Genomic DNA, 15,503 nt, shown 5'->3' with positions numbered 1-15,503 from the left:
TATATTTGCATACCATTGTTTTTACAGATGTTTGTGGTACCTTCAGTTGTTTTTTTGAGGTCTTGGCTGAGTTTCTTGGATTCTCCCGTGGTATTAAGAGCAAAAAGACATTAATTGGTATGCCATTTACAGCCACATTATTTGACATTAGGGCTGTTTTTCCCACCAGACCTGGGGCTTTTATCAAGATGGAGGGAATCAAGAATAGCTACAAATACCAGTCAATTATAGTGCAAAACCTTCAGGTGTCTGCTTGTAATCTGAAGATGAAAAGGAATTTTACCTTTCACTACGACAATGACCCAAAGGATACATCCAAATCAACAAAAGAATGGCTTAACCAACAGAAAATAAAGTTTTTGAATGACCTAGCCAGACCCCAGACCTGAATCCAACTAGAAATCTGTGGGGTGACCTGAAGTGGGCTGTGCACAGAGAAAAGCCCTCACAATCTGATGGATCTAGAAGTCAAGATGTACCACACTGATAGACCCAAAAGACTGAGTGTAATAAAATAATATTCATTTAGGGGTGTGCACACTTATGCAACCAAGTTATTGGTTTGTAATTTTTCCTATTTTTCCCTAAAATGTTTCTGATTGTTTTTCACTTTATTATTATATGTTGTAATTTCACATTGAGGGTGGAGAAAGTTCTGACATCATTTATCTTGCCATTTTAACAGGGGTGTGTAAATTGTTTATATCCAGTGTATGAATGGAAAACACATGACACTGCAAAAAGCCATGCTGATCAATATCAAATTTGAATTAAAATATTCAAAAACTATCAAATACTAAAGGCATAAATCAAGATATTGTGTTCCTTTCCAAAAGTAAAAATGTTTTTGAAAGTAGGCTGGCTATTCATTTAGAAATAAAATAAATATTTAAAAGGTCTGATGAACACAAATCCAATTCCTCTTTCACACCTCTTAACTTCCCTAACAGAAATCTTCTTTCTGTTAATGCTGTGCGATCAGATCCATATATCACTCACCATGTTGTTTTTCTCAGAGGAATACTGCTTGCATATGTCCTGCATAGGGGATGGAAACGCATTTTAATGTTTAATCGTTTCATTATTATACTTATCCAATTCAAACTCCAAATGAAAAATTACATTTTTAAAACAGAACATTGTGTTAAAATACGTCATGATTAACTGAAAAAAGGTAGAAGAAGAAGAAACATTACTTCATTTGGAACGTCTTCAAATACAGGTGTATAATTTTTAAACTAATTATCAACCATATTCAGAGTTGGCAACTTAAGCCCAAATGTTAAATAAATATATTAAGACTGGAAAAATAAAAACAGACTAATAGGTTGACTTCATTTAAATGAGAAAGTGAAATTTATATACATCATTGAAATAGGAGCCTAGTGTGCTGCCAATATACAGAGATCAGCCATAACATTAAAACCAGTTGCCTAATATTGTGTAGGTCCCCCTTGTGCCACCAAAATAGCTCTGACCCATCAAGGCATGGACTCTACAAGACCTCTAAAGGTGTGCTGTGGTATCTGTCACAAGACGTTAGCAACAGATACTTTAAGTCCTGTAAGTTGCAAGATGGGGCTTACATGGATTAGACTTGTTTGTACAGTAAATCCCACAGATGCTTGATCAGACTGAGAACCGTGGACTTTGGAGGCCAAGTCTACACCTTGGACTCTTTCATGGTCCTCAAACCATTCCTGAACAAATTTTGCAGTTTTTCAGCACACATTATCCTGCTGAAAGAAGCCACTGCAATTATGGAATACCGTTGCTTGGTCTGTGTCAAAGTAACATCTACATGAATGCCAGGACCCAAGGTTTCCCAGCAGAACGCACATGAACCTGGTCATCCATATGATATAAAATAAAATGTGATTCATCAGACCAGACCACCTTATTCCATTGCTCCATGGTCCAGTTCTGATGCTCACGTGCCCATTGTAGGTGCTTTTGGCAGTGGACAGGGGTCAGTATGGACACTCTGACCGGTCTGCAGCTATGCAGCCCCATACACAGCAAGCTGTGGTGCACTGTGTGTTCTCACAACTTTCTATCACAGCCAGCATGACCTTTTTCAGCAAGTTGGGCTACAGGAGCTCTTCTGTGGGACTGAAACAAACGAGTTAGCCTTCGCTCCCCATGCAGATCAATGAGCCTTGGCCGCCCATGATCCTGTCACTGTTTCTCCAGTTGTCCTTCCTTGGACCATTTTTGGTAGGTACTAACCACTGCACACCAGGAACACCTCAAAGACCTGTCGCTTTGGAGATGCACTGACCCAGTCATTTGGCCATCACAATTTGGCCTTGATCAAAGTCACTCAGATCCTTACGATTGGCCATTTTTCCTGCTTCCAACATATTAACTTCGAGAACCGACTGTTAACTTGCTGCCTAATATACATCACCCTTTGACAGATGCCATTGCAATGAGAAAATCAATGTTACTCACTTCATCTGTCAGTGGTTTTAATGTTATGGCTGATTGATGTTATGCTGCATGAAGAGAAGGTGAATTATTTGCCTTTGCCTAAGGGTCCAGGAGTGATTGGCAAGGTTTTTTTGTTTCGCTTTGTTTTTTAAATGGCCATATTTCTATAGCCCAGTGGTCCTGATTGGGCCATAAACATATTATTAACTTGTGAGTTTCTGAGTTATTTGCCATGAGTTCGCATGTCTGATTTATTTTTGCAGATTTCAAGTTATTACACCAAAGCAGACCAACAGCTGCTCCAACTTACACCACTGGCCGAGCGGTGGACGTAAGTACAGAAAACCCTTACTGGACACAGCAGGTGCATTCTCTCTTGTTCCAGTGTGGGGAATGGAGGAGGGCAGAAAGCCTGCAACACCACAGGGTGGGCAGCCAATCTAGGCACTTTAGGAATATAATCCGGCATAGGATACAGTAAGGCCTTGGCTAATCCAGGGGCAAAGTCAAGGCAGGAAGGGGCAACAGAGAGAGCTTGTAGATCACCTACTCGCTTGAGAGATGTCAGGGCCAGCAAAAGAGCTACCTTTAGAGTCAGAAGCTTCTAAGACGCTGACTCTAAGGGCTCAAATGGGGCCCCTGACGGACCTTCCAGGACCACAGAAAGGTCCCAGGAAGGTATGCCTGGCCTGCAGATGGGCCTCAGCCGCCTGACACCATGCATGAACCTCGAAGTTAGAGGATGTTGCCCCACAGAGGTTCCATCAACAGGGGCATGGCTGGCCGAAATGCGGCCATGTAAACCCTGATTGTAGAAGGAGCCCACCCAACTGAGAAATGTTCTTGTTAGAACTCCAGGACTGTAGCTATTGCACAGTTCACTGGGTCTACAGTGGATCCCTGTGGATGGGAATCTCCCAAGGAGTGCCATCTAGCAGGGCTAGAACTTGTGGGATCAGAGCGATGGGGGGGGCGTACAGATGTGACCTTGGCCAAATGTGCACCATGGCGTCCAGCCCTAACTGTGCAGGAGGAGTGAGGGTGAACCACAGCGGGCCGTGTGTTGTCTCCTCAGAGGCGAACACATGCAGTCCCGCTTGGCCAAACTTCGCCACCAATTCCCCTGCCTCAACAGGATGTGTGCCCCCATATTCCTAGAATGTACATTGCACTCACTGACAAACTTTCCTTCTGCCCAGAGAACAATTAGTTGCGCCTGCCTGAACAGGGGGCACGGACATAATCCTCCCTGGTGGTCAATATATGAGACCGGTGTGTTGTCTGTAAACACATGGTGACCTCTCAATTGAGGAAGAAGGAATTTCAGTTATAGAAATATGGCCCACATTTCTAGGCAATTTATATGCCGCTCCAGATGAGGGCAGCACCAGAGACCGTGAGCTGGACAGCTCTAAGACTGCGCTCCAGCCCGTGAGGGAGGTGTCTGTCATTACCTTCTTGCACTAAGGAGACATCCCTAGAGTGTGACCGAAGGCTAGAATCCGGGGACACTCAACCTTGGACAAAACCCCCAACTTCTCAGCCACCACTGAACGGTCTCCTGTGCAATAGGCCCATAAGCACCAATAGTCTCCCAAGATCCAGCTTTATCTTGCTCAATGTTGATAGGATTGACCCTACGCATGTTGGGGATAGAAATGCCCTCATCATAGTAGAATCCTTATAAACCCCAGAAAAGTTGTCCACTGCACTGGGGAAAGCATATTTTTCTGAGGTTCCACCCAAGCCCCAAGCTCTTCATGTGGGCGAGAACAACATCTCGATGTTTAACCGCCAGTTCCCTGGATTGTGCTAGAATTAACCAGTCGTCCAGGTAGTTTAGTACACAGATGCCCTGGAGTCACAGTGGAGCCAGAGTGACATCCATGCACTTTGTGAAGGTGCGAGGGGATAAAGCTAGCAATATTTCTATGTGGAAATATGCACCTTTTAGCTCTATCGTCACAAACCAGTCCTCAAACTGAATCTGTGGAATGTTAAGTTTGGGCCTCAGCATCTTGAACCTGTATGTCTGAAGAGTACAGTTCAGATGACGCAGATCTAAAACTGGCCGCATACTCCTATTTTTTGAGGACCAGGAAATAACGGCTGTAAAAACCTCCCTCCCTCAGGGAATGGGGTACATGTTCTATGGCCCCATTGTCCAAGAGGGATCTTACTTCCTGTGCTAGCGTCGGGCTCTGGTCTGTGCTGACTACTGTGGTGAGCACACCTCTGAACCGGGGGGGGGGGGGGGGGCGAGCTATAAAATGGACCCAGGAAACCTTTTCTACAGTAGACAGAACCCATGGCGACACATTTTGCAGTAGTTTCCATGCTGCCAGATGGTCTTTTAGTGACGTTAACTAGTCCACATTCTATTGGAGAGAAAGCATCAGATTTTAGTTGCGCTGTGACAGCTTGCTGACCACAGAACACTGAAAACTTGGGACCGTCTTGGCTAGAGGAGGCCCTACAGTAGCACTGAGGGCTAACTGCCCTAACAACCTCATGTCCCCTGATAGGTCCCTCCACGGCCCCTCAGGACCGCTCTTCTTTGCCTGCTTGGCCTTTATGACCATTCTCAGATCAGGCCTAGTGGCAGGCCACGACTGTGGCTGCCCGGTTCCCCTTGTTGTCTGCGGGAGTTGGCGGGCTGCCATACTCGCCTTCTGGGTCTCCCTCGCACTAGTGCTGGCCCGGGCTCCACTCTTGGATGCCCAGGTGAACTCGAGACAACAGGGAAGGAACTGGCTGAATGCCGCCATATGTCGAGCTCACTCAGCAGGTCTGCTTGGTAGGCCTGCAACACTGTCATTGTCTGCAGTGACCCTCAAGCAAGACTACTACTGCATAGGCCTTGCCCACCAATGCCACTGTGGCCTTACACGGTGGCTTGGATGGCAAAGCCAGCCCCCATAATTACCTGCCATTGATGGAGAAAGGTAGCTCGCAAGCACCTCCTCCACCTTCAGCATAGCTAAATAGACATGCTGTTCATTCCCCACAATGGCTGAATAATCCAACATCGTGGGATTATAAATACGGCTTATACGTGGTTTTCCCCCAGAAGCCTGATATTTTGTCATGCACTTCTGGAAGAAAGGGGAGTTTCTGCAGTGTGAGGGATTTACTTTCATTGGGGAGAAAAAGGCTCATCCAGCCTTAGTAATCACTTCAAACAGCTCTTTATACTCTGCTCTCAGTTTTTAGCACATCCTTCTGGTTCCTCGGAGTCAGAGAGGAATTATTACTATTATTATTGGGTGTGTATTTTTTCTCCCCCTTTTGGCTTTCCATAGCGGAAGGAGGAGTCGCGACGTGAGCTCCAAAATCCAGCGGAGAACCGAACCCGGAAGACAGAGCAAGAGATAGAGCAGCGCTCGTCTCCGGCTCCTCTTCTAGATCCATAAGAGATCCCGCGAACCTGAGATGGCTAGCTGCCTCGGCAGCGGCTGGCCCAGATCACGAGGCTCTGAAACCCAACTCGCTTCGGGTTCCACCTATAAGAGCGCGAGTCGTGAGCCGAGCTGCTTAATGTAGACATTACCATGCGCAGCCTCTCGAGGCTGCCATCGCATGCTACATCGCTAGACACTTCACCCAGAAAGTGTGCACCATTCCCCGTGATGAAACGGGAGCAAGCCGTAACACAATTCCTGAATTCTCTTACTCATATTTTTCTCTCTCGCTCATTCCTTTTTTCTTCTCTTTTTTTTTAAAGGGATAGAAAAGTTCTGAGATTTTGAGAAAAGATAGCAATTAAATGAAGCGTCTTTTTGTTTCTTTACACAGACAACTGACATGCAGTCTTTGCTGAAGATAATAAAGGCTGATGGCGAGGTTCACAGGTGCCATATTTATATCACTTAATTACCACGTCACCTGATCATGGCAGGCCTATAAATAGGCATGATTTTACACAAGCTTCAGATGCCGGTCGCGCGACAGGCGCTCCCCATAGTGTTATGCTAAACGCAATGTCGAAGTTCCCTTTGAAAGGGAACTGTATTGTGTGCTTTCTCAGGTTGCCTTTGTTTTATGTATGATTTCGTTTGAAGATCTAAAAGTATTTAGTGTGAGAAATACACAAAAACAGAAGAAATCAGGATGGGGTAAATACTTTTTCACAGCACTGTATTCTACATACGAAATTAAAACATAAAATCCATGGAGCTAATAAATCTGATTATTGAGGTACTTCTGAAACCCAAGATCAGTATAAAAAAGACAGAACAACCAACCCAGAAACAGAATCACTGAATACATATGAAAACTTCCCAATGAAACAGGAAAGGAACTATACAGAACAAACTAGACTGATGAAACCAATGATTGCGGAAATAGTGGTGTAAGAAATTCACAAATGGGAGCAAACAATTCTCTAATAAAAAAAATTGCATGTGTTAAAAATAAAGTTAGCAAAAGCTCAACTGAAGTAACCAAAAGTAATATAGAAATTAGTGAGACGTGTGTCATGTCTCACTTGTATGCTGTATGTAGCTGAGTACATTACTCAGACTCACCTGTATGTGTACATAAGGTGCAGATTTAGGAGTCCAGGTACACTTCATGCCACTGTTGTTCCAATAACACCCAGCTGAGACACAGGCTGTGCACCTAAATATTAAATAGACATTAAACTATACCAGACTCCATACCATGACTCTTGGTGTCATCCAGAATATGATATATACGGTGTCATCAAATATCTATTATATAGGCCAATAACATGTTAAAGTGACAGATGGTTGGTTACAGATATTTGGTTTTTAATAATGGATCTTCTTACTGAGCATCTGATTGTGTATTCTCTGTGATATTTGGGCAGCTCCTCAGTGTCAGGCTGTCTGTGAAGATCTGATCACTAATATTGACTGTCACTGTGACTTTGAGTCCTGGAGAAGTAGAGCAGAGTTACATATTGTTGGGCAAAATCAATTCATTTAAAAAAAAAAAGTTTTTTTTTTTACTTAGCCTATAAAATGTGATATGACCCACACAATTCTAAAGAATACTGTGAAAATACTGACTATCTGAAGACAGGTGCTTTTCAAGGAAATTGCAGGAGCAGCTGGGAAAGTGTGCAACTGGGCTAGTACACAGATCCACACTTCCTGCCTTGAATGTACATGTTAAAGGAAGACTTCCTGTGGCCTCCAGGTGCAGGTATACAGTCAGATTGATCTGAGAGTGGACAACAATTAATAACATTAAAAAAGAAACAAATACTGTACATTTCCATAAAAAAATAAGAGTTTTTTCCTATTTCATTCAATAACATTTACCTCTCCAGGGATCAAAGAAATAACCTGAAAGGAAATCAGCTCTTTCTGAAAAGAATCTTTAGCAATGGAGATCCAAGATGGTGCTGTACACTCCTTCTGCAAACAGCATCTAGAGTGATCAAAAATGAGGGGACAAAAAGAAATGCCTAATGTCAGAGGGCTGCTTTGTTGAACACATAACCACTAAAACCTGTGGATAACACGAATAAGCAAGTGGTTTGAGAAGTCTGGTCATGTTTTGAAGGAATATATATATCAGAACCCACAGTATGTTTTCTCTCACAGTGTGACGGATTTCCCCTCACGCTGTGTGCCAGAGCATGTGTCGAGTATGAACTGCCCGAAGCGCAACAGCATGCAGTTCCGGGTTAACTGTGATTTTGTTTACTTTTGACAATTGTGGGTTTTTTTGTTTGTTTCTGTCCTGTCTCCGCCCTTGTTATGCATTGGTTCCTCCCTAATGTCTCAGCTGTTATTGTTTCCACCTTTGGTTACATTTATCATTTAAACCCCTCATGTTTCTTTGTTCAGTGCAAAGTATTGTGTGTTTCTGTGTGTTTTTCACCAGACCCATACCGAGCCTTTGATCCTTGTTCCTCGTTAAAGGGATTTTGTCCTGTTTTGTCCTCGTATTTCTCGATTTTTGTCTAAGCCCTGTTTATGCCCTTTTGCCAGTTTGACTCCTCACTTGCTTTTTGATTATGTTTTTGCCTTTCGATTTGGAATTGGCGTGCACAGTAGATTAGTGGTTAGCAGGGCTCTACAGTGCGACCATTTCAGTAGCATTTGCAATTTTGTGCGTCTGTGGAAAAATATATAGACATTGCAAGTGACCTGTTTGAAGTTGAATAATAAAATCAGAATAAAAACTACAACTCCAAAATGCATCTACACCATGCAACAATTTTCAGACTGCTTTTCATCACCTCAGTCAAACGAACAAGTGTGCAAATACTGCAAATAAGCCATTATGATGACAAGAGTAACACTGAACATCATTTGCTTCTCTCAACTTGCTGATCTCATAAACCGCCATCTTTTATTGACACAATATTATCAGCACACATGGCAACAATTTACTGGGGGACCAATCTAAAAGGAACAACTGATGAACAAAAAATAATAAAATCTGAAGACAGAAAATGTGCTTAGTTATAAATAAATCAGTTAATATAAAAAATAGATATTATAATTAATTCATAAAATATAAATAAAATGACAAATGAAATGTTTAATTACTATGGGTTGCATTTAATATCAGTTTGACATTAAGCTTAGTAAGCTATTTCCTTAGAAGGCTATTAGCCTTCATATTTGTGTTAGTTACTTTTAATTAGGTCTCTTTATTGTTTAAGATATTTAAAAATAAATATTTTATGCTTGTTTATTTATCAATTACCCAACAGTATTTCTCATTGCTATTATTTTAATTCAAATAACAGTGACCATGAGCAGAGAGCTTACATTTAACTGTTTATGACCTCCTGATTAAACGAAAAAAGATTGGCATCTCGATCGGTATCGGCTGTAAAAAATCCTGATTGATGCATCCCTAATGAACACCATTAACCTAAAGCGCTTTGCATCTGACGGGTAAATGAACTCATCCAATCACATCCTATATGAGATTATTCAGATATATACACAATATACACAGAGCGGTTCGAGAACTGACTCCAGCCCAGAACCATGACAGTGGAAAATGTCTAATAGTGTAGCTTTAAATATATTTAAGAGGAGCAGACTTCAAAGACTGAACATTGAGGTTTTTTGTATTTGTTTACAAGATGAAACAGGTTAATGGTTGTTGTTTTTTTGCATACAGCCTGTAAAATTAACTGAAAATATTCAATTTAGTTTATAGAAGGTAAATGAATTTGTCATGGCTCACGCTATGTTCCTAAATTCTGTCATAATTGACCAGCTCAAGTTCTCTCATGCCCACTTGTGTGTTATATTGTAGCACATTAACATTAGCATCTCTAAAAAAAAAAAAACCCTGAACTTCAACCGTAAAAATAATTGTTACTGTAGAGACCTGGTTAGCACATTCCCCTCACACCTCCTGGGCTGGGGGTTCAATTCCAAAAACACAGCCCTGTGTGTGTGTGTGCATGTTCTCCCCGTGCTGCAGGGATTTCCTCTGGGTACTCCGGTTTCCTGCCCAGTCCAAAAACATGCATGGTAGGCTGATTGGCATGTCCAAAGTGTCTGTAGTGTATGCATGGGTGTGTGAATGTGTATGTGATTGTGCCCTGCGATGGATTGGCAACCTATCCATGGTGTACCCTGCCTTGTGTCTGATGCTCCCTGGGATATTCTCCAGGTTCCCTGCGACCCAGTAGGATAAGCGGTATAGAAGATAGATGGTTGGATTGATGTATGTATTTGGAATTGTCTGCCTGTCTCTTTAATAAAAACTTAAAGTGCACTTGCATCCATCTCTATCCCCATTACATGACACACAGCAAACATTAGATGAGTAAGAATGATTACTATTAATATTCAAGTAAGGGGCCATCCTGCCTAGGCAGTGTATGTAGTGTATCTCCCCAGTTGTCCATCTCACTCCACTGATCATTAATGAGAGAAATAACCCCTCAAACAGACAGAAAAACAGCCTCTTTTCCACTGTTTGGTTGCATGGTTACCATAGCTGCAATGTGTAGTTCCATGCTGGTGAGAACAATTTTCTGGTGTCTGTTGTGCTAATTAAAAAAGCACCAGGAAGTAGCTAAGAAATACGACAGCAACAAAATGAAGTGACTCGTTCTGTTTATTGCTTATGGAGTGTTTGAAATCTTGTACAGCACATAATATATGCTGTAAATAATTTTAAAAATGAACTGCGCAGTTTGTGTAATAACTGCATGAATGTACAGATGTTCCTAATAAAGTGGACAGTGAGTGTATTTCAGTCTGTAAGATATGTGCTGTTACTACAGACAATTACACTGCATCAGGTTGGTGATGCACGAGCATATAAGGCAGTAAGAGCTAACTGATGAAAGAAAGCTAAAAAAAAAAAAAGCACTGGTTGTTGGAAGAGTTAATGAACTGAATATTAAACTGAAAAATGAACATAAACATTTCATTAGTGAGAGATGTAAAAGAGTTGGTTAGAAGGTTACCTTTTTGTGACCCCACACCATCCACAGAAAGGGTCCATGCTGCCAATGCAGTCTCTTAAAGTGCCATACATACCACACTGAGTCACTGCAACACGTTTAATCTACAACATACACACACACACACACACACACACACACACACACACACACACAAACACTATTAAGCTATGGCATTAATTGCTATTATTTGTCTTATTGCTATTAGGAGTTAACCATTTGTTTAAACTGCTGAAGTGAACTGGCTGATTCTTAACTTTGAGCACTGCCTCTTAAATCATTTGGCATAAATAATGAATAGAGTTGGTCACTTGTCTCAATTTCATCCTAAAAATCCATGTGTGCAGGCACAGCTTTAACTTCAGACCAGCTAAAACTCACCTGATTTCTCAAAGCTATGTAGATGTAATTATGATCCACTGGGTCAAAGTACATTCTGGGAAACACCATCCTGTCATCATCAGATCTGTATAGTACTTTTGCACAGCCAGACCTGTAATCTGTGTCCAGTACAAGCTGTCATATGACACAAAACAAGGCTTGGAATCATTATGTGGAGTTTCAACACAATGCATGGCCTTCACAGCCACTGTAAAGATTTATTTACCAGCTTCTCATATAGAGAGGAAAAGTGTGTACATATCATAGTAGATAGATGTAGACATAGGCAAACTTGTATTAGAATTAATAATAATAAAAATACATGAAGAAAAAGAAAAAGTGTGCTGTCTTCACTGTGTTTATAAATATACTGTTGTTGTACATAACATAAGAAACATTCTTTTTGCATTGTCTTCAATCTTCAAAAACATATCTAATACATGTGCTCGCACAATAATAGTCTGCAAGTGTTGTCTGGCTGACTGTGTGTACAGGGTTTGGGTGTACCATTTAACATGAAATAGAGAGAGAGAGAGCGAGAGAGAGAGAGCGCGAGAGCGAGAGAGAGAGAATCAGACCTTTATCAGTTGGCCATTTGCAGTTCCGATGTACAGCACAGTCCAAGACCCTTTAATTTTCGCTGCCACAGATGTCATTGAATTGTGTTTGAATACCACAGCAAGGGGATCTACAACAGGCTCGTTATTCTACAGGAACAAGACAAATGGTTATCAGTAGAAACCAGGCTTGGGGAGTAACGGAGTACATGTAACGGCATTACGTAATCAGGATACAAAAAAAAAATGGTAACTGTAATCCGTTACAGTTATGTCAGAAAACAAATTAATCAGATTACAGGCACATTTTATTAAAAAAATGTTTTTAAGGAATACTATCAGGATTTTTTTTTTCATTTAAAACCAAAGAAATTAATCTTTTGACATAACACAATATATACGGAGTTGGGAGGGTTACTTTAAAAATGTATTCCATTACACTTACAAATTACTTCATAATAATGTCATCAGTAATGTAATCCAAGTATCACAATATGAAAGTAATGTAATCTGATTATTTTTGGATTACTTCAAGGCCACATATGCAAATAAAGTCAAGAGAAAACAATTTGATCTAAAATACTTTTATTTAGAGCTTAAAAACATGTTCAGTGTTTGGATTAGTTTTAAGAAAATAAATAAATAAATAATTAAAAGATCACTATCCCTGATGCCAGTAACATTACATCACAAAAGTTAGGGTGACCAAATTCTGATTTTTCAAAAAGAGGACACTTTTTTTTTTTCTCCCCTACAACCCCCCCCACCCCGTGTTTTAATAGCATTCAAAACAGAGTTACTATGAATGCTGATTTTAATACACTGAAAAAAAGACACACTATTAGCATCACATAAATATATATAATTTCCTAAATTCTTTTGAATGTCCATGGAAGAAAATAAAATATCAGATGCCATGAGTGAACATTCTACCACCATGTACACATTTGAATGGCCATGTGATACGAGTAATGTGATTACATGAAATTAAGATGACCTTATATGGTCATGGGTGTGTAGACACTGAAGACAGCTTCATTTGTTGTTATTGTCAAGCAATTGTTTAACACTGTACACAACAGTGCTTCACCTTCACTCTGAGAGTAGGATAATGGTTGAGACGCAGGAATCTGCCAGATCAGTGTGCAAGTCTTTTATAATCGACCAATCAGTGTGCAAGTCTTTTATAATCAACCAATCGGTGTGCAAGTCTTTTATAATCGACCAATCAGTGTGCAAGAAGGCGGGACTTAGTCCCTGTTTACACCAGTGCTTTTTATTTTTAAAACGCATAATTGTTATGGTTGCGTGTCTACACTCCGGCGCTCAAACGGAGACTTTTGGAAACGTTTTAGTTTGAAAACTCCGGGTTTCAGTGTAAACAGACCAAAACAAAGACTTCTGAAAACGAAGACGTGGCCCGCATCAGGGACAATAATCTTTTATTAATTTATTTATTTAAAACAATTCAAACATTGAACATGTTTTAAGCTCAAATAAAAGTATTTTAGATCATATTGTTTTTCACTTGACTTTATTTACATATGTGGCCTTGAAGTAATCCAAAAATAATCAGATTACATTACTTTCATATTGTGATACTTGGATTAAGTTACTGATGACATTTTTTATGAAGTAATTTGTAAGTGTTATGAAATACATTTTTAAAGTAACCCTCCCAACCCTGGTAATAACATATATAACCTATATAACATATATATGTTGCTTGCATGGAGATTATAAATAGGTCTACGTTAAAATGTTTTAAGTTTTAGAGCAACTATCTAAGTGTTTCAAACCTGTCTTGATCTGGGACAGTCTGGACTGCATCTGATTTCTTCAGGAGGATTCACTGGTCTGCTGGCAGTAATGTTGTAAATAGCCAACACAGTGTTCTCAGGGTGGTCTGGACGCTCTGCAGTGAATATTCCCATCCATAAAAGAGAAGACTCCGACGAGATAAAGGCAGAGGACACAAGTTTCTGGCGAAGTTGGTCATCACAGCAGCGTAAAGTTGCAACTTTCAGAGATCTCGTCATTTCTGTTTTTTTCTGGTTGTTATCCATCTTAAAGAAAACCACTTTTTTTATTTTGCTGGTTAAATTAATGTTGGCGAAGAGGTAGGACTGAAACTGTGAAGATACCTGGAAACCATCTACCCACTCAACACCAGGAATCTTAATGTAGGCTTCAGTTGTAGCAGAGCCTGATTTAGAAAAAATATCACCATACTGAGTGTAGAGAGTGTTGTACAATGCCACACCGGCATCGGTACACATTTTCTTTTCATCATTATTCTCTCTCCCCACCAACATGTATGTGCCATTACTGTCGCCTGGATAATCGACAAGGAACGCAACGGATGATTCGTTCACAAGCGGTCCAACCGGCAAGGTGTTCTCCCTGTAGATAGTTCGTGTTATATCATTTATATCCAGGACCTCGCAGTGTCCGCAGTTCAAAGTGCCGCATGTGATCAGAGTTCCGTTCGCCTCGAAAGGCAACAAGATGTTCACTGCGTTCTGGTCCGTGGTGCTTGATATGACTTTAATCTTCTCTACTTCGAGATCGTGCCGCATTTGGTGGAGCTGAGAGTCGGTAACAACAAACACCTTACCGTTTCCCACAGCAAAGTGTCTGATCACCTCGTTAAAGTTGTACTCAGACGTGCAAATTGCTCCTTTAAAGAGAATAAATATCCCGAGTAAAACAGTCCTCATGGTGTCCGTACACGTGGGGGCTGAATCCCGGAGCCTTCAGCCTTTTAGACAGATGAAGTCTGGAGCCTGTGTCTGCTCACTGAAAGTGAATAAAAGTGACGGCTTCCGCGTAAAGAATGTTTGCAACACATCCTGTCACCAGCTGAAAGCTGCACAGCTGTTAAAATGCACAGCTGTAATGTGTCAATCGCTTTTTTATTTATAGGCTAGATAAAGATGGTTATCTGACCGCATTGTTGTTCACTGATCAACTTCGGCACCTTCAGTACCATCAGGTAATTTAGATTTATTTTTTCACTGATATGAAACTTTTAGATTAAAACGGGATTGTTCATGGTTTAGTGCTGCGCCCCAGTGGTGTTATTCACACACAAAGGGGACTGGGTGAATTCAGGTATATTAGAATAGCAGATAAACTGAATAATTTGCAGTGGAAATGCTCTCCGTTTGTCTGTATGGAGTTGTGAATGAGGACTTTATGAATATTAACATTTGATGAACACCTGGTATAAATGGTGGGACTCTGCACCACTGCCCCTGTGGACGAGCAGCCACTGTTTGCACTGATCCAGTTTTAATTATTCTGATATATCCACCACCCAAGTCCTTACAAATCTTTTTCTCTGAGTTTAATGAACTAATCACACTATAGCTTGAACCGTCTGTTGTAATAATTCTCCAGTTTGAGGATCTAAATGTTCATATGGATTCTCCACACCAGCCTGTGCCTGTACAGTAGTGTTTTGATTTGCATCAATATGTGAACTTCCCTGATCATATTCATGGGCATACACTCTGCACTAGTGGCCTGGACATTGATCACAAATTCAGTGATGTTCCCTTACTGAAACAGTGCATCTTATCATCCATTAGCACCTCTTCATTCTGCAATTCTCTTGATCTTCACATTTTTCTAGCTACTTCACTCTCTAATATTGACTTAATTCTGAACTTCAGCACTCTCATTTCTAACACTCAATACACACTGTTAACCCT

The 15,503-nt window shown here is 40.8% G+C and overlaps 1 protein-coding gene across 1 annotated transcript in view; it reads right to left on the bottom strand.

Moving 5' to 3' along the window:
• The window catches only part of LOC108261686 (plexin-C1-like), a 33,659-nt gene extending 18,898 nt beyond the window's left edge, over window positions 1-14,761 (bottom strand). The window contains exons 1-9 of the mRNA XM_053684352.1: window positions 13,587-14,761; window positions 11,809-11,937; window positions 11,231-11,365; window positions 10,853-10,953; window positions 7,722-7,830; window positions 7,467-7,620; window positions 7,226-7,331; window positions 6,960-7,053; window positions 1,000-1,038 (exon numbers count right to left, since the gene is read on the bottom strand). Coding sequence (XP_053540327.1) covers window positions 1,000-1,038; window positions 6,960-7,053; window positions 7,226-7,331; window positions 7,467-7,620; window positions 7,722-7,830; window positions 10,853-10,953; window positions 11,231-11,365; window positions 11,809-11,937; window positions 13,587-14,507 — 1,788 coding nt within the window. The 5' untranslated portion in view covers window positions 14,508-14,761. The remainder of the gene's footprint in view (window positions 1-999; window positions 1,039-6,959; window positions 7,054-7,225; window positions 7,332-7,466; window positions 7,621-7,721; window positions 7,831-10,852; window positions 10,954-11,230; window positions 11,366-11,808; window positions 11,938-13,586) is intronic.
• Window positions 14,762-15,503: the final 742 nt, after the last annotated feature.

Source organism: Ictalurus punctatus, chromosome 12, assembly GCF_001660625.3.
Source record: "Ictalurus punctatus breed USDA103 chromosome 12, Coco_2.0, whole genome shotgun sequence".
In the NCBI taxonomy this organism is placed as follows: Eukaryota; Metazoa; Chordata; class Actinopteri; order Siluriformes; family Ictaluridae; genus Ictalurus; species Ictalurus punctatus.
This window is presented reverse-complemented; position numbering and strand designations above follow the sequence as displayed.